The following is a 23,528-nucleotide window of genomic DNA, read 5'->3' on the forward strand; positions in this document are numbered from 1 at the left end:
CACTTTCTTGATTCTCTGATGGAGAACTTCTGGTGGTGTGAGCTACAGAGAAGAGGCCATCAAAATATGCTTGCTGTGGGGCACTATATGTGTGTTTTCTTTAATGTACCGAACAAAACTCTGTTTCTTTGCCTGTAGCCTGTCTAGAACAACCGCCTGTCGTAAACTTGCTATTTCTTTGCGCTGCTGTTACCTGGTATGTTTAAGCAATGAAACAGCTGCTGCATTTCAATAGACAAAGGCTTACAGTATGTCTGAGGGGAGGCATTTATTGCTGGCTTTAAATTTCTTAAACAATTCCATATGGAGACTTGAGTGGCAGAACGCTTAATGTAAACTTTCAAAGGAAACTGCCCACCAAATTCTGAACTTTATGAAAGTTGGCTGAAACATATTCTTTTTCAGAAGGCAGAGTAGTCACTCCCATTTCAAAGACGAAGGGCCACAGCACCATTTTCAATAGTGATAGTCAACAAATAGAGGACCCGGCTTTAGGCATTTATTGGTTCTGGAGGAACAGCTAGCTTTCTCACCCACAACCATTTGTAGAAACAGCAGGGTTAAGTGGATGGAATTCAGAATAAGGAGTCAAAGTATGTGTTTTCTTGTTGTGATTCTATGATTAATTCTCTCACTTGAAGATCTCTTCACTTTAAATAAAAAAAAAGTCAACACATATGCATGACACAGTGCTGGGTGTTCACTGTGTTTCTGTTCCTGTACTCAACAGGAATGAACAAATTCTTCTGGAATGAACAAAAAAGGGCTCAGACGTTCTGTACAATAAAATGCCATGAGAATATGAGTACATTTTAAAAAAGGGATTTGTATTTTTACATATACAAAATTACATATATAGATTTAAAATATATATTATATATATATATAACTATATACTCTTACATGTATAGTAAAAAAGTGGATAAAATAATACCCAAAGAAAAGCAGTCATCCTAGATGTGTAAAACTATTTTCTGGTAGATATGAAAAGCTAAATTCAAACAAAGATAATCATAACTTCATAAGAATCCAGCATTACATAATGTTTTTGCTTTCTCCTTATTCCTATTAATCTCTACTTCAAGGTTTGACCTTGGAGATCAGATCTTAATTGAAGTCTTCTTTCTCATGACTCTTATGTGAGGTCTCCCTGGAGACAATTAGCAGAACTTTACTTCCATGGATAATACCCTGTAGGTGGGGCTTTCGCCATTTCATGAAGCAAGTGAGCACACCAGTGAGGAGTGAGGGCAATTACCCTCACGTGTGTGTGTGTGTGTGTGTGTGTGTGTGTGTGTGTGTGTGTGTGTGTGTGTGTGTGTGTGTGTGTGTGTGTGTGTGTCTTGAGAAGGTGAAAGTAGGTTAGATCTGCAACAGGTTTTTTTTTTTCCTTTTAACTAATTTATGTCAAGCCACTCCTCACAGCTGTAGACAGGAAGTGCTATTTCCTGTGCTGATGATATAATATAGTGCAGAGCAGGGCAGCGTTTGAACTGATGGCAGCACTAATGACTCTCAGTAAAACAGTGAAAAGATAAATGATACTTAATCAGGAAAATGTTTAAATAAGCAAGTGCCTGGATTCCACAGGCAAAACAACCTGAACTCATTTAAGTGAAGTTAAGAGGGTAATTTAAAAAATAGACTATTTGCTTAGGACTTTATATTTTTCAAAATGGCATATAGTCATACTTATGATGTTCTCTGACAACTCTGTGGGGTAGTTCAGGGTTCTTAGTGTAGTTTTAGCAGTGACTGAGTTCAGATCAGAGGGGCCAAATGATTTGCTTCAGGTCACACAGCAGGCCATTGACCAAGCTTAAGTATATAATTTATAGTTTCCAATATATTTGCAATACATTTCTTACCTGCTGATGCATCAAAGCATCCTACTAACCTTGTTTGAATACACGGAATGTGTACAAAAACAGAGTGAGTTAAAAACAAGATTGCTCCCGTGACCGTTTGGGGCTTCTTAAAGTTAAGAAACTCATAGATCATGAATAACAAACGGATTGTCATACTTAGAATTCTGAAAGGAATCTTTATATATGGATAATGGCTATTTACGATTCTTAAGTAGGCAGCCATATTAGTTTCTTACAGTTATACTTTTCATAGTACTTCCATATATACTATCTTGTGGAACAAATCCCTAAGCCAGGTACTTTTTCTATGATTCATATTTCACATATGGAGGAAATAGGTAGAAATAAGTTAAGGATTTGTCTTAGGTTAACAGAGTCTGTAGCAGAGCCAAGCATAGAATCCAGGTTTCTCCTAAATTCTAGTGTGGGGCTCTTTTCAGTACTTTACCATCTAATTTTTATTTGTTACAAGCAAATGTTCATAATATATCATTGATTTAAATAAGAAGGTGTCCTTAGAAGATAACTAGGAATAAAATCGTGGGTGTCTCACTTTTCAAGAGTCAGAAAAGCCTGCTATAAAACACCTCATTATAGCCTATCTTATCTAAAAGATAAGTTCTCAAACAAATTGTGATGTTATTTACACTTTAACAAAGTAGCTAACAAAAGGACCAAACCAGACCATGTAATTTAAGTATCATTTTCTGACTGCTATAAAAATAACCATGAAAAGGGAGAGATTCTATGCAATATAGATCAACAGATGGCTAGTCTAGCAGGCACTTTGAGATCCGTGGCTCTTTCATCTTTACCTTAGAAAAGAAAAGGTAACTGACTTTGTAGCCAAGGGCACAGGGCAAAAAGCCCTTTCCCATGTTAAAATAGCATTCCATAGTTTTTAGAAGGTGAAAATAATCATATTACCATATTCAGTATGTGTGTGTATGCAGAAGAGAATAAATATCTTTTGCCTTTAATCTCAAAGTCTAGGAGCCAGGGTATCTGGTTTTATTGCTGGCTTTGCTACTAATTTACACCCTGACTAGAGTATTTTTGCTCTGCTTTATTGTAAGCAAGTTCACACCCTTCTAGAGGAGACAGCCAATAGGGAATACCACTGTACTGTATCTAGAAGTTTTACGTTTTCTTCCTTAAGTTCTCTTCCACTCGTCAGTCACTTACCACTTGTAATGGAAAATGATAAGCCTAGGTGATAGGTATTTCAACCATCCAGAAAATATCACAAAGAAGCTGAAGAGAATGTGAGCAATTTCCACACTAGGATGGGTTAGAGGTCAAAATGAGACAGTTTATCATCACTTACATTATTGATCATAAGATGCATTATCGTTTTTGGAATTAGGTCTCGGATACATTTGTTGATAATAGACATGTAGGAGTCTACGAGGTTGCGAATGGTCTCCACTTGCCTCTCCAACTGTGGGTCCATGGAAAAGTTTTCTGCTTGGCCATTCTCATCATTTTCAGTCTAACAGAAAGGAAAGCCAAACATGGATTATTTCACATTTATTCAGAAGAGAAAAATACCAGACATTATCAGATGAAAGACTTCTGTTTACTGAATTTGGAGTTGTACTACTAGATGGTAACATCTTTATCTTATCAAACAGCCATTAATTCTGAAAAGAGATCAGAACCATGCAGTTATTATGCTACCTTTAGCCTGCCACAATTGAGGAAAAGCAAGTATTGTAATTCTGAATGAATGTTTAGATGGATGACCAGATAAACAGTGCACCTAACAACATACCTCCAGAGAACAATCTAATCTTAAGCCATTTGCAAGCTGGCCAAAGAACTGAATCCAAACATATGATGCAGATGTACACTTCTGGGAGGCGTCTCCAGGGATCCTATAGATTAGAAATAACCTTGGTGTTGTTCTGGAACTCCTAGGTCTGCTCTGGAATGGATCAGCACTTGGATCAGTCCAGATTTAAAACTAAATCTCCTAGGCCTGGCCTGGAGCCAAAGTAAGAGATATAGGGGATAATTCATTTTTCCATGCTCTTGCTGGAATTTGTTATATAAATTCATGCTTCTGTCATCACTACTAAAGGCTGGCTCAACTGTGAAAAACTTACAATTTTAACTTCTAACTTGTTATTCTTTGAATAAAACAGAACACATCCACACACAAAGCATTTATTTCTGCAGCATGAGAGAAGCATCTGTTTTCTATACTATGGGACTTGAGTTAATTAATTTTGGCTTATCCACCAGAGGCTGGGCTGGAATGGCATCTTCATCATTAAGGACTGACCTATTGGCTTGGCATTGAAATCAATTTAGAACAAATGGTCTCCATTTCAAGTCAGGTTGAACCATCTAAGCCCCAGAACATGATACAAATATTGTTAGTGGTCTGGCTACTTTCTAGCTTTGGAAAGATTTAATTATGAATGCAAAAAATAAAAGGGGAAAATAATTTATCGCTTTCAATGTGGACATGAAGTACTTTTCTTTCGAAATGTACATACTTTGATATGCCGGGTTTTTACTCATCCAATCAGTTCTCGGCAAAGCACCGTGCTGAATCGCTTAAAGACATCTATAAATAAGCGTTAACTTTCGATCAATATGCATGTGTGAAAGGCATATTTGTAGGCTACAAAAATCAACAATAACAAAGGTAGAAATCAGTTCTAAACAGTTATAAAGGCTTCTGTTGCTCTTCTAACACCTTAAAAATATTAAAATAATATGTGCTCACTCTAAAACACAGTGGTCACTTTCCAATCCTGAGAGTCTGGCCCCATACTTCAGGGTGACAACTGGAGGACATTTCTTTTGTTTTTTTTTAACATCTTTATTAGAGTATAATTGCTTTACAATGGTGTGTTAGTTTCTGCTTTATAACAGAGTGAATCAGCTATACTTATACATATGTCCCCATATCTCCTCCCTCTTGCGTCTCCTTCCCACCCTCCCTATCCCACCCATCTAGGCGGTCACAAAGCACCAAGCTGATCTCCCTGTGCTATGCGGCTGCTTCTCACTAGCTATCTATTTTACATTTGGTAGTATATATATATCCATGCCACTCTCTCACTTCGTCCCAGCTTACCCTTCCCCCTCCCTGTGTCCTCAAGTCCATTCTCTATGTGTGCATCTTGATTCCTGTCCTGCCCCTAGGTTCTTCAGAACCATTTCTTTTTTTTTTTAGATTCCACATATATGTGTTAATATATGATACTTGTTTTTCTCTTTCTGACTTACTTCACTCTGTATGACAGACTCTAGGTCCATCCACCTCACTACAAATAACTCAATTTCGTTTCTTTATATGGCTGAGTAATATTCCATTGTATATATGTGCCACATCTTCTTTATCCAATCATCCGATGATGGACACTTAGGCTGCTTCCATGTCCTGGCTGTTGTAGATAGAGCTGCAATGAACACTGTGATACATGACTCTTTTTGAATTATGGTTTTCTCAGGGTATATGCCCAGTAGTGGGACTGCTGGGTCGTATGGTAGTTCTATTTTTAGTTTTTTAAGGAACCTCCATACTGTTCTCCATAGTGGCTGTAACAATTTACATTCCCACCAACCGTGCAAAAGGGTTCCCTTTTCTCCACACCCTCTCCAGCATTTATTGTTTGTAGATTTTTTGAGGATGGCCATTCTGACTGGTGTGAGGTGATACCTCATTGTAGTTTTGATTTGCATTTCTCTAATGATTAGTGATGTTGAGCATTCTTTCATTTGTTTGTTGGCAATCTGCGTATCTTCTTTGGAGAAATGTCTGTTTAGGTCTTCTACCCATTTTTGGATTGGGTTGTTTGTTTTTTTGTTATTGAGCTGCATGAGCTGCTTGTAAATTTTGGAGATTAATCCTTTGTCAGTTGCTTCATTTGCAAATATTTTCTCCCATTCTGAGGGTTGTCTTTTCGTCTTGTTTATGGTTTCCTTCGCTGTGCAAAAGCTTTTAAGTTTCATTAGGTCCTATTTGTTTATTTTTGTTTTTATTTCCATTTCTCTAGGAGGTGGGTCAAAAAGGATCTTGCTGTGATTTATGTCAGAGTGTTCTGCCTATGTTCTCCTCTAAGAGTTTTATTGTGTCTGGCCTTACATTTAGGGCTTTAATACATTTTGAGTTTATTTTTGTGTATGGTGTTAGGGAGTGTTCTAATTTCATTCTTTTATATGTAGCTGTCCAGTTTTCCCAGCACCACTCACTGAAGAGGCTGTCTTTTCTCTACTGTATATTCTTGCCTCCTTTATCAAAAATAAGGTGACCATATGTGTGTGGGTTTATCTCTTGACTTTCTATCCTGCTCCACTGATCTATATTTCTGTTTTTGTGCCAGTACCATACTGTGGAGGACATTTCTGAGGCATCTAAGTGCTACTACAGCAAGAGAGAGGATTGGAAGTTTCAAAAATGACAGTCGTTTCCCTATACCATTTCCTTTTAAATGGTCTTTGGTCACTGAAAGAATTAAATCAGGTAGTTCCTTATTTTTATTATTAATTTGTAATATAAGCACAATAGGATCTGGGATAAATAAGTAAAAAGCTAAGGTCATAAATTGGTAAAGTGATAGAGGGAAGGTCAGCCATGGCAGTGAAAAACCAATTGTTTTCCCAAACTTCTTTCCAGGGCATAAAAACCACTGCAGATTGTGTTCCATGCTGAGCCCAAATTCTAAGAATCAGTGGTAACTGCGATGTTGTTTTAAGGGTATTGTATTTGAAAGTAAAAACTTTAGGTTCAAATTCAGGCTTTATCATGTAGTGGTTGTGTGGCCACACCTCACTTATTTAATGTAACTGAGACTCAGCTTCCCCATCTTTAAAATGGGAATACACTTCTCTGGAAAACTTGTGGAAGTTAAATGAGATAATGCATATGAAGTAACCTAGCCAGGGTCTCGTGGGTGCTCAATAATGTTAGTTTCTTTCTTTCCTTTCTGAATATTCATGGAATGAGTTAGAGAGCCACTTGACTCTCAACACACATTATGGAAATTTAAGTTGAAAAATTTGAGCACAAAACATTTTCAATTCCAACCATATAAAAATGGCAAACGTATTTTTTTATACCACCATGTTTTCTGCAAGCTAGTCCCTTTGCCTGGAATCCCCTCCTCCCATCTGTGAAGATCTTTCATCTTTCAAAACCCAGCTCCCCCATCACCTCTTCTAGACAAACTCCCGATGGCCCTCAGACCCTCCTCCGCTCCCTGTACTGTACTTCATCTGTGTCTTGTACTACTGTTTATTATTTTATCCAGCCTAATTTTATGCTTCTCCACTATTAGACTCTGGGGTCTTGTTTCTCTCTCCCTTCTCAGCACCTAAACAGAGCTTGATGCACCAGAGAAAGAGGAGAAAGAGGAGGAGCTGACACTACAAAAGGGTTTACCTAAATCAAGAAAGCTGCCTAGAGCTTCCCTGGTGGCGCAGTGGTTGAGAGTCCGCCTGCCGACGCAGGGTACACGGGTTCGTTCCCCGGTCCGGGAAGATCCCACATGCTGCGGAGCGGCTGGGCCCGTGAGCAATGGCCGCTGAGCCTGTGCGTCCGGAGTCTGTGCTCCGCAACGGGAGAGGCCACAACAGTGAGAGGCCCGTGTACCGCAAAAAAAAAAAAAAGAAAAGAAAAAAAGAAAGCTGCTCAGTGCATTTCAGGATCTCCAAGAGTGTCTACTTGTTACAAAAATGGGAGATGAGAGAAACCGCAAGTTGATGAGTTAGGATCCACTACTACTTGATCATAGTGAGGATGATAAAATGATGATGAAATTATGTATATAAGTGAGAACACATGACCTACAGCTTTGTGATGAAAACATCTTTTACATAAAGCAATATAAACCTCCATAATGGACAAAGTACAATTCAGTTTGTCTCTCTGATCTGAAACATACTGGGATTTTGCTGTTGTATTTAACAGAAGGAGGTGATGGCATTTCAGCATCAACATACTACCTCTCCCAGGAACATTTATTGAGCACTTACTGTGTTCTAGGTACTGTGATAAGCACTTTACATAGAAGATCCACACCACAACCTTAGGAGGTGGGTACCATTGTTATTGTCAACCTAAGAGCACACTGAGGCTCTGAGAGCTGACACGTTTTCAATAAGTGTAAGATGAATATAATGTGAATCCAATTTCTGATTTTCCTTAGGTATAAAAAAATCAAGAAGTATTATGAAACAGGGGAAAATCTATAATATATCAAGTTAGCTTCACAGATAAAATGATAAATGTAAAAAGAGTTTCTAGGAAAAAGATGTCATTTTAAATACTGATATTTGTTAAAAAAAAAAAAAAGTGATTGAGCCAAAAGAGAAAACCAGAATAAATAGCATTTATTAAAAGAACCTCTAGGAACATGAAACACCAGGAAAATTATACCACCATTCTTATTTTCATATAGAAACACTGAATTTCCCCACTTCACACTATTCTTAACATTTAGCCTTGCTTTAATTTCTGCATATAAAAATATGCAAAAGACATTGACATTCACTTTCTGAAATCAGATGCAAATAATAAACAAAGCATTAGAGTGAATGGAGAACACTGAACGGTTTAATTCTCAACATTAAAAAAAAAAGAAACATTCCAGAATAACCAGTAAAACAATTAGAAATTCTCTTTAGTTTTTGGAAATACTAGTAGACACGTAGTCACATGCAAATCTTAACTACTCTGATAATACCATGGGCATGATGGGGACTCACAGAATTCAAAATGCGAATTTAATTTCTTTTCTGATTTTAGAAAGAAAGAAGGAGTAATTTCCCCTTCCAGTATGTCTAAGATGAATGGGGAAAATGTACATATGTGGAAATTATCTTTTAACTGAGTAACTGCAGAGAGCAAATACTCCCTTTTCTCTAACTCCAGTCTTAAGCAAATTCTCTATCATTCTCTTTTCTGTATGAATACTGTGTATGACTATGTATTTTTTTCTTTGTTTAAACTATAGGATTGCAATAGGATTCTTTGCAGTCTAAGCACTGAAGTGACAGCTGTTTATCATTATCCTCATCAAGGGAATGTAAAATAAAAATAGTAATTTGTCTCTGATCTTTGAGGCAAAAAAGAATGGTCTGCAAACATTTAACCTTTTATGTGCAGGTTCATTGATGCTGTTTACAAAATGTGAATAATATTGTGAAAACCAGCTTTCTTCTGAAAAATAACAATGGACAGCCTTCCTATTGTAAATTTTTTCTAAATAGCTTTTGAGAAATCTAATGCAATTTAAACAATCAAAAATAGCAACTTAGCACTATAAATGTAAAATTGTTTATAAAAATTAATATTATTTGCATGTATTCAAGAAACAGCCTGCTTTATAAAATTTTAATTTAAAAGCTTTCTCCTAAAGACTTGAAACTTTAACAAGTGAAAGAATGATAGAGCCAAATCAGAAATAATTCCCACAATACCTCAAAGCATCCACTATAGAAGCTCTGGGCTTGATCAGGATATCTATTTTTCATATGTTTTGTTTCTGTCTCCTTCCTTTCCTTAAAGCTCTTACTTAATTATGTCATAGGCTTCTTTGAGGATCACTGAAACCGTCTAAATAAGGCTGGTGACTGCAACTCTTTAAAAGTGGAATAATAGAAATCCGAAGTATCCTGGCAATAATATGCACATAAACATACTATTGAGCTAAAGGGGAGTTGGCTGCATCTCTTCTCAGCAGTGGAGAACTTTGGGAGTTAATGTACAGATCTACACAAGTGATTTTTCCAGATAACCAATGCTTGCCCCTTTTAAAGCATCTTATTACTGTTATACAATTCTCCACTCCCTTTAAAAAAAGGGTAAAAAAAATCATTTAACTTTTCTTAGTGAAGCAGGTTGTCATTCTGAAAATACTGTTTCCATGGTAATGCTGCTTTGAATTTTCTAGCCCCAAAATATGGAGAATGTTTCACTAAGAACCTTTCCCCACTTCCAGTCATTCACTTCTGATTTGCAGAGGCCAGAAAGTCAGGCAATGAAACTTGTAAAAAAAAAAAACAACAATGGGAGAAACATGCTCCAGGAAGCCTTTGAGGATAGTCTAGGCTACAGTCTGGTACTTTGGGGCAGGTATTTCATTATTATTTCAACATAATAAGTTTATATTTATGAACTTACCTGTTCTCTGGAATATGCTAATACACAGTCTCACTATAGATTATAAAATAGTAAGTGATTCAGTGTTACATTGCTTAGTGGAGTTTATAGGTGCTGTAAGAATTCAGAGAAGCAGAAGATCAGGGAGGCTGGGATGGGGAGTTACAATGGTCTCACTCTAATGATTTAACTTTACTTCACAGCATTCACTAATAATTGAGAAATCTAATGCAATTAGATTAAGGGAGAGAGAGATGAGTCAAAAAATGATCCATCTTCATCCTCTCTATTCTATCACAGGTCTTGCCATCCCTCCTCTGTTGGTAGACCAAATATAAATTTGGGAAGCCTCCTCTCCCCCACTCTCAGTCCTGGTGGTTAGATGGGACCTTACTGATAGGGCCAAGTCCCCCCAAATACCCATCTGGCCTGGCCTCTGCGATGGTAGACGGCAATGTGACCAAGCAAAGCCAATCACAGCACATTTGTCAGAACTGTTAGGAAGGAGACGTTCTCTTTCAGTTAGGATGAAAACTTTTTAAGATGTAAGCCTGAGGGCTAGCCTGTCTCAGAGCGAAGAGGGGTCAAACCTGCCAGTGAATGAAGTCAACAGAGAAAACTGCATAGCTGAGACACGGAGAGGGGCAGATATTTAAAGACATTATTGGAATGTCCGGATCCAGCTGGGACAGGTCTATCTACCTCTGGATTATACAGTTATACCAGTCAGTAAATGGTTTTGTTATTTTTAAAGAGTACACTTGAATTTAATTTCTGTTACTTATGCCCTAAAGAGCCCAAATGAATAAAACACTTAGATATTCATGATGTTCTCTCAGCCTAAAACTTTTTTCTTACACCTCCTCCTGTTCGTCCTTCACGGTTTAGCGCGAATGTAACACGCCTTTGAATGCTGCAGCTAAAACACAACACCCTCTGAACATTCAGTTTAGATTTTTTATCCTTTGTCTTGTATCTTTGTTAGGTATGTAAATGTCCATTTCCCTAACCAAAATGAAAGCTTCCTGAAGGCAGGGATCATAATGGTTGATGGCAAATCCACAAGAAAAAGGTGAAAGTTATAGGGCTAAAATGATGCTCAGATAATCCTTAGAGGATACCATTACTACATTGATGCATTCTTGTTACATTACTACATATACTAGTTAATGGGCTATATTTTTCTTTTTTTCTTCAACCAAATTGGTAGACTGACTTCTACCATATGGAAACATTTCTACATTGAAAGTTATGATGAAAAAAAATCTCACTAAATGATAGGAAAATGTCAGATAGTTTTCAAACGGATTTACATTCACTGACCCATTTAATCCTACAGCAAGCTTATGAAGTAGATATTATTATTGTTGTTGTTATTGTTGTTATTTGCATTTTACAGATGAGGAGACTGAGAAGTAAACTCACTTGCTTAAAGTCACTTAGTTAATAAGTGGTAGAGCGGGGATTCCATACAGATATTCCAATTGCAGAATGTATTCTCTTAACTGCTATACAATATTACCTCTTCTCCATTCTTGATTAGGGTGGGGTTGATACTCACCCCACCAACAAAAGTGATCTACAAATACCTTGAAATGAAAGATGTACTTCCAAATGCTACTAGGATGACCAAATATAGTCCTGTGAGAAATGCCTTATAGACATAAAACAATTCTTCATGATGTTGGTCACAATGAAAGCTCTTCTGTGATTCAGAGTGATTCTTTTGATGCTGCTAATTCTATAACGTCACTATCATCACAAATGTTTTATACTCAAGTAACCAAATATTATGATCACAAGATAAATCTTAGTGGTTTCATTTGTAAGAAGATAATACCTGAAGACTAGGAACAAAAATGACCATCTCAAAAGAGTAATCTATGCTTTTAGAATTCTACTTTTCTTATCTAAAATGCATAACTGCAGGGAAATTTCAAGTTATTACATCCATCATACCATTTGTTTAACAGATATTCTTAAAGCTCATTCATTTTAGAATCAGGGTATTAAGGGATTATAAGGTCTATGCAATGAAACATTGGGTCTTGTTATAAAGGCTGAAAGATGGACAAAGATGTGAAAGAAAAATCATAAATATTATAAAACAAAATTTATCTATTGTTTCATTCTTCAGAAATGTTTACATGGATGAGTACTGATACATCACAGTAAAGTTAATAAAGTCCTAGAGAAAGCAGGGGCAATAAAATTCAAGTATTATGAAAACACGAATTTAGTTCTTCCTTATATTATGAGGTAAATAATCTTAAAAGTTCAATATAAATACAGTTTCACTTGCTTTACATGCAAAAACATGTAAAAAAAAACGAAAAAGAATGCAATGAATTACAAACACACAATGGTAAAACGCTTTAGGTAGAATCGTTACTTCCTTCAAGAGTGTAGGAAAAAAAACAAAGCCTTTAAAGAAGCAGCTACAGTCAAGGGTTTTAAATTTCTCCAAGGTCCACTGAACACTGTAGCTGATAAAGATGTCAACCACAGAATTCTACTGCAGAATTCCCAAAGGCCTCAAGATAACTTTTTCATCCATCCCTACAAATGAATTAGTGAGTACACCTTGAGGGCCCAACAGCCTTACCAGACGATCCAGGTAAAACATCTAAAAGCTGTTTTAGACAATTTAGATTCATTTCTGTTAATATGAGAGATGAAAGTAAGATCAGAAGAAATTCGCCATGTTGAGATATTGCAAATTTCTTGTTTCCAACGTTCAAAGGTAGAACATTTCTGGTGACAGCACTGGACCACATCTGTCTGGGTCATAAAATAGACAGCACATACATTGGAATTGGAAAGTTACTTCCAAAGTTGCCAAAAACAGAACTCCTGTCTTTGTAGATAGTCGTTCCCAATTAATACTCTAAAATGTAAGCAAGTTCGTCTCAATTTAGGCAAAATTTCAGTTTGCAGAAAATAGAAATTCATGAAGATGATAAAAATAAAATATACTGTAGATGCTGAAACTACTGATATTGAAAGTAAGATTGATTGGACAAAGAGCTATATACCAGAAGTTATAACCATTGAGTCTGGAGTTTGTCTTTTGTTACTTCTCTCCATCCCTCTTCTGAAACTCTGTGTGTGTGTGTCTGTGTGTCTGTGTTGCCTGCTTACCAATATGGAGGATGGAACATATATTTTTAAAAAAACTTACTTTGCTTCACCTTAATACTGATATTTGCTTCAGCTATCAAATTCTGTCTACTTTTCACAGAGTGGTGAAAGTTAAGAGAGACAAGATGACATAAATATCACGAGGCTTCCCTGGTGGCGCAGTGGTTGAAAGTCGGCCTGCCGATGCGGGGGACGTGGGTGCGTGCCCCGGTCTGGGAAGATCCCACATGCCGCGGAGCGGCTGGGTCCGTGAGCCGTGGCCGCTGAGCCTGCGCGTCCGGAGCCTGTGCTCCACAGCGGGAGAGGCCACAGCGGTGAGAGACCCGCGTACCGCAAAAAAAAAAAAACCCAACAAAAACAAAAAAAGATCAGCAACTTGCGGTTTCATTTATAATAAAAATTAAAACTCTTCTAAGGTAAATTTATGAAAAGGTGCAATTACTATTAGAAAAATTCTATAGTATTTTAAAGTTTGTATACATGAGATTGTACTGAGGGCTGTGTTAATAAAATTTGTAAACATGACTTGAAGTATAAGAGAAAAATTGATGTGGTTTCTTAAAAACTTTCTTCCCCTAGACTGTTTTAAAAGTAGTTTAGGAGCAGATATCAGACTATAATCACTAACAGATGTTGATCAATCAATCTACTGTTCCAAATAATGTTTTTTATGACCAGATCAAGTTGTTCCTTTACAGAATAACAAGGTAACTTTAGATTAGAGATGTAAATATTGCTAAGAAAATGTACCAATGCATATATTCACAGTTTCCCCCGAATTTCCCTTTTTCCTAACTATGGCTTCAAAATTCCTAGAAATGTTATTATTAGTGAGTACTATGATATTCCCTCTGCCAGTTGTTTACGTCTACTCAATCCATATAAACACTTTCAAAGTAAAATAGATATAATGATTTCTGAATTAAAGAGTTGTGTTCAATAATGTATTAAAAACACAGACACAGTCACTTCTTTTAGCTTTGAAATGACCAGGCAGTCAAGGAAGATATACACATTTGCTGATCAAAAGAGAAACACATAGCTTTATCTGCATCATTTCTAGGAAAACAGACCAAAAAAATAACTGTCGATAATTTTTAAATGCATTCACAGACACCATCTCAGTTGAGTCCCAAAACAATCTTATGAGAAAGAAAGAATAAAGGAGGTGATCAAGTTAGACTACTTGGTTCTACCACTTACTAATTCTGTGTCCTTGGGCAGGTTAATTAATCTCTGGGCGCTTCAGTTTTCTGTCAAATAGAGTAATAATGGTACCTATTATAATTATTACCTATTATAATTATTACCTTTCAAAGGGTTGCTGTGTGGATTAAATAAATTACTAGGGTAGAATTCAGAAGAGTGCCTGGCACATAATAAACCCTCAATAAATTTTAGCCATTATTATTCACTAAGGAAGAATAAATTAAAGCACAGAGAGGGAAGATGATGTACCTGAGATCATAAAGAGAGGAAGATCCAAATGGAACTCCGACCTAATTTTCCTTGTGTACATTTCATGATCTTTATATACCATCTCACTGCTTTTGCTCATTAGCAATACCTCAGTAAAACGAAGTATTAAGGGGCTTCCCTCATGGCGCAGTGGTTGAGAGTCCGCCTGCCGAAGCAGGGGATGCGGGTTCGTGCCCCGGTCTGGGAAGATCCCACATGCGGAGCGGCTGGGCCCGTGAGCCATGGCCGCTGAGCCTACGCGTCCGGAGCCTGTGCTCCGTAATGGAAGAAGCCACAACAGTGAGAGGCCCGTGTACCGCAAAAAACAAACAAACAAAAAACCTGAGTATTAAAAGTAGAATTAAATAGAAAGTGAGAAATTTATTCATAATTAGAACTTTTTCTTACTCCTCCAATAGGTGATGGATACAGTGTTTTAACACTCCAAAGAAATAAAATAGTGTCAACCAATAGAAATATAATGCAAGCCACATTTCTGTAGCCACATTAAAAAAAGTAAAGCAAAATAAGTGAAGTGCATTTGAACAATGTTTTATTTAACAAAATATATCCAAAATATTATCATTTTGACATATGTTTATGGGCTAAGTTGGATCTCCTCAAACTTCCTTTGTTGAAGTCCTAACTCCCAGTATCTCAGAATGGGACTGCATTTGGAGATAGAGTCTTTAAAGAGGTAATTAAGTTACAATGAGACCTTTAGGGTATGCCTTCATCCAATATGACTGTTGTCTTTCTAAGGAGAGAAAATTTGGACATAGGCATACACAGAAGGAAGACCAGATGATAACAGAGGGAAGATGGCCACCTATAAGCCAGTAAGAAAGGCCTCAGACGAAACCAATTCTGCTGACACACTGAGCTCAGATTTCTACCTTCCAGAATTGTGAGAAAATAAATTTCTGTTGTTTAAGCCACCTAGTATGTGGTAGGTTGTTATGGCAGCCCCAGCAAACTGATAAAATGTATAATTAATATAAACATCATTAGATAGTTTCCTCCCTCCTTTTTCCCTCCCTCCTTTCCCTCCTTCCTTCTTTCTTTCTTTTTCTGTTTTTTTTCCACCTAGTCTTTGAAACCCAGTGTGTATTTTACACTTACAGCACATCTCAATTTGGACTAGGCACAGTTCAAGTGCTCAGTAACCATAGGGGCTACCTCACTGGACAGTGTAGACACAAGCGTAGGTACATGGTATTATATTTTCCTAAATAAAGGTTTCTTTTTAAGCTCTAAAGAAATTCTGCTCATTTAGAAAACTTTATAAATGGTTACACATTAACAATCCTGTTCTTAAGTTCCAGTTCCACTGTTAAACAATATTGCTGACTCATGCTGATAAAAATATTCACATTAGATTGATAGTCTCAGAATGGCCCCCTGATAAATCCTATGTTTCCTGGTTAAGTGTACAAAAGTTTTATTTCCTTTTGGTTATAGTGTCAAGTGAGACTTTGAGAGAGCATAAAATGGTCTCATTAAGGTAATCAGTTGTGCACTTAATTTTAACTTTTATTGAGATACCGTCAGTATGGGGATGGAGTTTAATGAGCATTTACGGCTTTAAGGTGACAAGAATAGAGAATAATATGCTTTACAGATATCCACTTGAAATAATGAAGGTATTGGTATCACACTCCATTCTCATTCATCCATGAATGAGAATTTTCTAATCTGTGGATTTTCCAGATAGTCAGCTGGGATCTGATTTTAGTTTAATGACCATTTTGTTGCTCATGAATATCCTAATCTCAGAGCCAAGACTCTCCTTCTTCTCCAAATCAGAGAAATTTGTTAATCATCAGTGTTTCATTGAAAAATTTGTCAGAGAGCTAAGATTGAATTTACTAATTAAACTGATAATGGGGAAATCCTGTGGAATTTTGTTTTCATCCAGGACTGTTTTAGTACATCTCAATGCAAATCTACTGAAGCCTGATGTTAACTGGAATATAACCAAATGGTTTTTAAAGCCACTACTCTTGTGATAAATCCTACAATGCTAAGGACTATATCTACTCACACCCAGTGTTTGGTGGTTTTTACTCTTCTGTATGCACTCATCTACAGAATGTACAACTCACAGTTTTACTTGGAAACTGTCATAATCTTTAGGTAAAAACAGGTAAAATACAGAGCAGAATTTACATAACTTTCTAAAGTATTGTTTTTCAACTTGGGGTTTGTGGATATATTCCTGAGGAGAAATTTTTTCAATGACAAAGTAAAAATTTTGTGCTTTTGCTTTACTATAATTAAAAAAACCTGCAATGATCTCAATGACTCCATTTTTTTTTTTACCATTTCATGCATTAATATTTCAATTGGTATTTCTAAAAGATTAGGACTCCTTTTCAAAAAACATAACCATAGTACTATTGTCACCTCAAAAATATTTAACAAGAATTCCTTAACATCAGTGACTTTAAAAAGAATCTATTTATTTGGGAAATTTTAAATACATGTAAAAGTAGAGAGAGTAGAGAGAATAATATAAATTAACCTGGAGGTGCTCATTACTCATCTTCAGTAATTCACCACATGCACATCCTTGTTCTATCTTCCTCAACTATTTTGAGGCAAACTCCAACAACATATAATTTTATCTGTAAATATGTCAGTGTGTATTCCTAAAAGAAAAGGATCCTTAACAATCATAACCACAATACTATTATCACACCTAAAAATATTAATAATTTCTCAACATTACAAATATTCAGTGTCACATTACATTTTCCCAGTTGTCTTTGAAAAAAAAATTTTTAAGTTTATATCCAGCGTAGAAGACTGTGAGATGGTTATCTATGTGATAAGCTTCCCTCGACCATCAGAATTGATCTCTCCCTCCTACACATTTATTGCTTATTTAAATGTTTCTTCTTCTTAAGAATTTACATTTTTTCCTATGAATTATTATTAATTGCTTTCTAGTAGGTCTTTTCCACTGTATTATAATTCATTGCACATGGTTAGTACTCTATAGTGTTTAATAAATGGAAATGGAATTTTTCTTCTCGTAGATTGAAGGGAATGGTAAGAATAGAATGGGGGGAAGGATGAAATAAGGGTATTGGGCAGCTTCATCTGGTTGGTCTCAACATTCTCCCCAAAAAAGAGGAGACATGCCTGCCTAGAGGCATGTGAGGGACTGATGTGAAGAAAGATCATATTTGGAGCAGGTACCATATCAGTCAACAAAGAGATGAGTAAAAGGAGGTGAAGGTCCTATAAGTGTTGGGTATCATAAATTTGCAAGGGACCATATTTTTGCAGTAAGTTTTCTTTTCCTAGGAGTTCCCAGTTGGAAGGACAAAGAAAGCAGACAGCATAAAGGTCCAGCGTTGTTGACTGGTGCAGTGAGCTTCACCAAAATCACTAACGAACATTTAACATGGGAGGGTGGCAGGGGGGGTGGGGTGGGGTGGGGAGGTGGGGGGTGTGGCCGAATGATGCCTCAGATGGCACTGAGATGATGAGCAGGGTGTGCAGGTGGAGGAGAAAACCTAAAGCAACCCGTCAGTCCAGGATTTCAATCTGGCTGCTGAGAATAGCCTGATTTTGAAGAATACCCTTGACTGGCCCCACCCACACAGACTGTGATTTACTCGGTCTGGGATGAGAGCACCTGCGATTTTTTCATTGTCCTAGGTTGAGAACCCCTGCAGATATAGATCTGGGAAAAGCAGAAGGGGTGAGGGGATTGAAGGTTCTACTGAGGATAGAGTACAGGGTGAAGTAAAAACACTATTTATGGTCTGATGCCTGAAAATTCCCAGGAAAAAAGAAAGGTCTGACTTTACATAAAAGAAAGTATCTATGTTTTAAGATCCAAATGTGATCTCAGCTAGTTTCCACTGGACAGACGTCACCATTCCCTGACAATCATAATTGGCACTGTGGTAGACAGAGGGTTGACGGTAAAGGAAAAGTTACCAAAAAAATGTTATTTCAAAAAGAAAGTTGCCGATCCCAGAACAGGCCTGTAGGGTCTTTCTGAGCCTCAGTGAGACCAAGGAGAGACAAGTACTGAGAGGACACGGGATGCTCGGGAGATCCCGTAATGGGCCACACCCAAGGTCAGCCAACTTAACAGATCTCAAGAGACCTCTCCTGTAGGAAGGCTTGGAGCAACTCTCTGACTTCAACTGTAAAAATCAGGCAGAGCCCTGGTTTTCTTAGTAGCCATTTGTGGCTCTCATTCATAAATTTGGCTAAGAGGTTTTTTAATTCATTTACCTTTCCTGCCAGCACCACCTTTGGGAACTAACGAGTTCCATAAGTTTATAACCCGCTGTGTGAAGTAGATTTCCTTTCATTTACCCTAAACTTACTTCACTCTGTTTTAAAGAGTGCCCTCCTTGTTCTAAAAAGAAAAAGTAAATAAAACTGTAAGACGAGGACAGATTGACTGAAGTAACCAGGGGAGAAAAAGAGCTAGGTGTTATAAGGAACCGCAGACTACCTTAAATTCTTAGTATAGTTTTAAAAGGCAAAACGTGGCTGGAATGCATGACCAAGAGGGGAGCTGAGTGTGCCAAACAACAACGGCTCCATTGTTCTTAGTATGGTTAGACCCTTCCAGGGGTTCTGCAGCCTGCTCAAATGAAAGGGAGAACTTGAATGTTTAGCAGACATCAATAAAATGGATTAAAACGCTGAAAGTGGACTTGGAAGAAAAATTAAACAAATTTGGATTTTTCAGGTTAGAGAAAAAAAGTCAGTCTATACCAAAATATCTAGGATAGTACGTATAAAATGGAAAATGTTGTCTGATCTTTCAATTGAAAGACAAAGAGAAGGAGTCAAGGTGCATCAGATGGTTATCTAGCTTTGCCATAAGAAGGAACTTTCTGGCACTGGCAATTACACATAAGATTAAAAAAACTGTGTGGTTTATTTTTCTTGAAAGTTCCTATTTCCAAAATGATTTGGGGTTCATCTTGCCCTTATACCTGCCTCAGTGGATTATAAAGACAGCTAAATAGGTTTTTACTCAGAGGGATATGGCAATATTGGATTAGGTAAAGGTATGAAACCAAAGAGGATATAAGCATCTTAGAAAAGAAAGGAATTTGTGATTAAAATATTAATATGTATAATTTTTAAAACCACAAGGAAACAACAAATAATTCAAAAACATATTTAGTGGGCTGAATAGTAGACCAAAGTATCTGTTGCATTCTTTCCTCTAAGGTCTTAGTACAGAGTTGATTATAGGAAAGTCTTGTGTTTTAATGGAAAATAGGGCAAAGGTTATGTGTAACAGGAATCCAGTCATGTGGAGCTTGCAGAACGCAGGTTAGGCTCATAAAACTGCTCATTAAAATGCTCTGTTCTAAAGCAAAAGCAAATAAATGAGCTCAAGGAAAAGAGCCACAGAAATCGTCTAGAAATAGTTCCATGAAAGACTGTGAAAATAGTCCTCCCTAGTCATAAGAAATGTTCGGTTATTGCTTATACAAATAGCCACACTTAAAAGACTTTTAAATACCTTCCCTGCAATGCTGGTTTTTGACCTTCTGCCAAGAGCTACTTAATGTTGTTTTTTGTTTTTTTTTAAATTTTTCTGAATAGACTGTACGATGAACAAAAAATAAAAAGGCACACACACCAGAAGTTTTTAAAACAGCATGAGCAGAATACTTTAGTATTAACCCCTATCCCCAAATTCTGTATTAAATTTAGCAAATTTACAAGTTCTACACTGGCTTAAAACCCCTATCCCAAATTATAGAAATGAAGATCCCCCCAAATCTTGAAGATTTAAAGCACTACTGTTTTCTACACTTCACCATCTTATAGACTGAGTTATTTTAAATTAACAATAGTAACAGCTTGCTGGCAAAATAATGAACAGCAAGAGGACTTCTAAGAAGGCAGTTAGCCCCGAAGCAGTTCAGACAGACCATGCTTACACAATGGCTGGCTGGTCTATAAGACCTCAAAGCCAAAAACAACACAAACAGCCAGCAGCGCCATCAGTACAGAGGGAAGTGCACAACTTGATGCTTATTAAGTGTGTGTGTGTGTTGGGGGGGGTGGTGGTGGTGGTGGTGGGGTGGTGTCCAGACGCCAATCTGATTTTTAATGCAAATTCAATGATGCCCCAGGCTCTGTCACCAGAGGCACAACCTGGTGGAATCTCACCAGGCCAAATGATTAACCAGAGGGAAGCCGGCTCACTCAAAACAGACTGCTCCAGAAAGAAGCGCAAGTAGTGAGGCATGTGGTCTGTATTCACACCCGACTATTCTAACTGTAGCTTTGCTTTGCACATTTCCATAGCCTGTTAGAGCCACGAGAAAGTCAACAGGAGCATGGAAATTTTGCTTGCTTTTTTTTTTTTTAAAGTAGAAGGAATTACCAATGGCAATATTCTCTTTTCACTTCAATTTATTTTATCGTAAGAAAAGCCATCAGGAGTTATGAGAAACAATGCATCAAACTGAGAGAGATTCCTTCTAAAAAGCAAGGCTGGATCACAACAGGCTTCCTGCCAACATTTACTCTGCTGTTTCAGTGTGTTTTGTTGTTGTCCTTGTTGCTGTTTTACTCTGTTGGGGAGGGAACTGACTGAGTCTTGCTGAGTTTTGGCTAAAATAAAAATACAGAGCTATTTTACACAGCTGAACCAAATTTCACATCCTGTGAGATGGCCTAGACATTTGATAAACACATCTTGGCAACAACAGCTCATCTCTTTAGAGTTAGCTATGAAGAGGGTATTTCCTAATTCACCCAGCCCTAAACAAAATCATCTGCTGTTCTTTTTCTCACTGGCCTCTAACACACCTTATTCTGGAATAATGCTTTCTTTTGCCTTAGTAGATTTTCAAAATCAGCATTATTCTTCCCACAGTGGTAGTTTATATTTTTATACACACACATACACACACACATACACACAGGGACACACACACACTTGCACTAGTTAGCAAGATTAAAAGCCTCTCATTTTTTTATTCCTGAAGCCCCAAAAGGGAAAGTGTTATTCATGTGCCAAGGAATACAGCCGTTCATTATTTTTCCTTTCTTTCTCACTGTATATCCTCCCAATAGGATTAAAAGCAGTCTGGGATGTGGAGTATTGAGGTAGAGGAAGAGAGAGAGGAGTGGGAGGGAGAAAAAGATGGCATTTTAATAGCCTCAACCATGCTGACTCAACACAGTAGGGACCTTGTGCATACTCAAACTGCTTCCTTCCTTCTTAGCCTTGCACTTGGCCCCGTTCTACTGAAGCCATGCATTGATGTCTCTGGATAGAGCTGGGAGGGGAGACACCTAATAGATGGGCCTTCTGAGAATGAGGGAGGTTGGAGAGGCCTAGGAAACTATCATAACCCTATCTTTGATTTTTTTTTTTTATTTCAAAGACAACACAGACAGATGGAGAAATATACCACGTTCTTGGATTGGAATAATCAATCTTGTGACAATGACTATACTACCCAAAGCAATCTACAGACTCAGTGCAATCCCTATCAAACTACCAATGGCATTTTTCACAGAACTAGAACAAAAAATTTCACATTTTGTATGGAAACACAAAAGACCTCAAATAGCAAAAGCAATCTTGAGAAACGGAAATGGAGCTGGAGGAATCAGGCTCCCTGACTTCAGACTATACTACAAAGCTACAGTAATCAAGACAGTATGGTACTGGCATAAAAATAGAAATACAGATCAAAGGAACAGGATAGAAAGCCCAGAGATGGACCCACGCACATATGGTCACCTTATCTTTGATAAAGGAGGCAAGAATATACAATATTCTTGCCTCCTTTATCAAAGGAGGCAAAGACAGAGGAGAAAAGACAGCCTCTTCAATAAGTGGTGCTGGGAAAACTGGACAGCTACATGTAAAAGAATGAAATTAGAATACTCCCTAACACCATACACAAAAATAAACTCAAGGGCTTCCCTGGTGGCACAGTGGTTGGGAGTCCACCTGCCAATGCAGGGGACATGGGTTCGGGCCCTGGTCCGGGAGGATCCTGCATGCCACAGAGCAGCTGGGCCCGTGTGCCACGGCAGCTGAGCCTGCGCTCTGGAGCCTGCGTGCCACAACTACTGAAGCCCGCGTGCCACAACTACTGAAGCCCGCGTGCCACAGCTGCTGAAGCCCACACACCTAGAGCCCGTGCTCCACAACGGGAGAGGCTACCACGATGAGAAGCCCATGCACCGCAACAAAGAGTGGCCTCCACTCACCACAACTAGAGAGAGCCAGTGCACAGCAACAAAGACCCAACTCAGCCAAAAATAAATAAATAAATAAATAAATAAATAAACTCAAAATGGATTAAAGACCTAAAAGTAAGGCCAGATACTATAAAACTCTTAGAGGAAAACATAGGCAGAACACTCTGACATAAACCTCAGCAAGATCTTTTTTGACCCACTTCCTAGAGTAATGAGAATAAAAACAAAAATAAACAAATGGGACCTAATGAAACTTAAAAGCTTTTGCACAGTGAAGGAAACCATAAACAAGACGAAACGACAACCCTCAGAATGGGAGAATATATTTGCAAACGAACCAACTGACAAAGGACTAATCTCCAAAATACACAAACAACTCATGAAGCTCAGTATCAAAAAAACAAAAAATGGGCAGAAGACCTAAATAGACTTTTCTCCAAAGAAGACATACAGATGGCCAACAAACACATGAAAAGATGCTCAACATCACTAATTATTAGAGAAATGCAAATCGAAACTGCAATGAGGTATCACCTCACACCAGTCTGAATGGCCATCATCAAAAAAATCTACAAACAATAAATGCTGGAGAGGGTGTGGAGAAAAGGGAACCCTCATGCATTGTTGGTGGGAATGTAAATTGATGCAGCCACTATGGAGAACAGTATGGAGATTCCTTAAAGAACTAAAAATAGAATTACCATGTGACCCAGCAATCC

The 23,528-nt window shown here is 37.6% G+C and overlaps 1 protein-coding gene across 6 annotated transcripts in view; it reads right to left on the reverse strand.

The window, feature by feature from the left end:
• Positions 1-23,528, reverse strand: part of DNM3 (dynamin 3) — a 570,555-nt gene that overhangs the window by 36,211 nt on the left and 510,816 nt on the right. For all 6 annotated transcript variants that reach the window (XM_079939900.1, XM_079939895.1, XM_079939899.1 and 3 more), the window contains one exon: positions 3,196-3,360. In XM_079939900.1, coding sequence (XP_079796026.1) covers positions 3,196-3,360 — 165 coding nt within the window. The remainder of the gene's footprint in view (positions 1-3,195; positions 3,361-23,528) is intronic.

The sequence above is a fragment of the Stenella coeruleoalba genome (assembly GCF_951394435.1).
Source record: "Stenella coeruleoalba genome assembly, chromosome: 1".
Classification (NCBI taxonomy): Eukaryota; Metazoa; Chordata; class Mammalia; order Artiodactyla; family Delphinidae; genus Stenella; species Stenella coeruleoalba.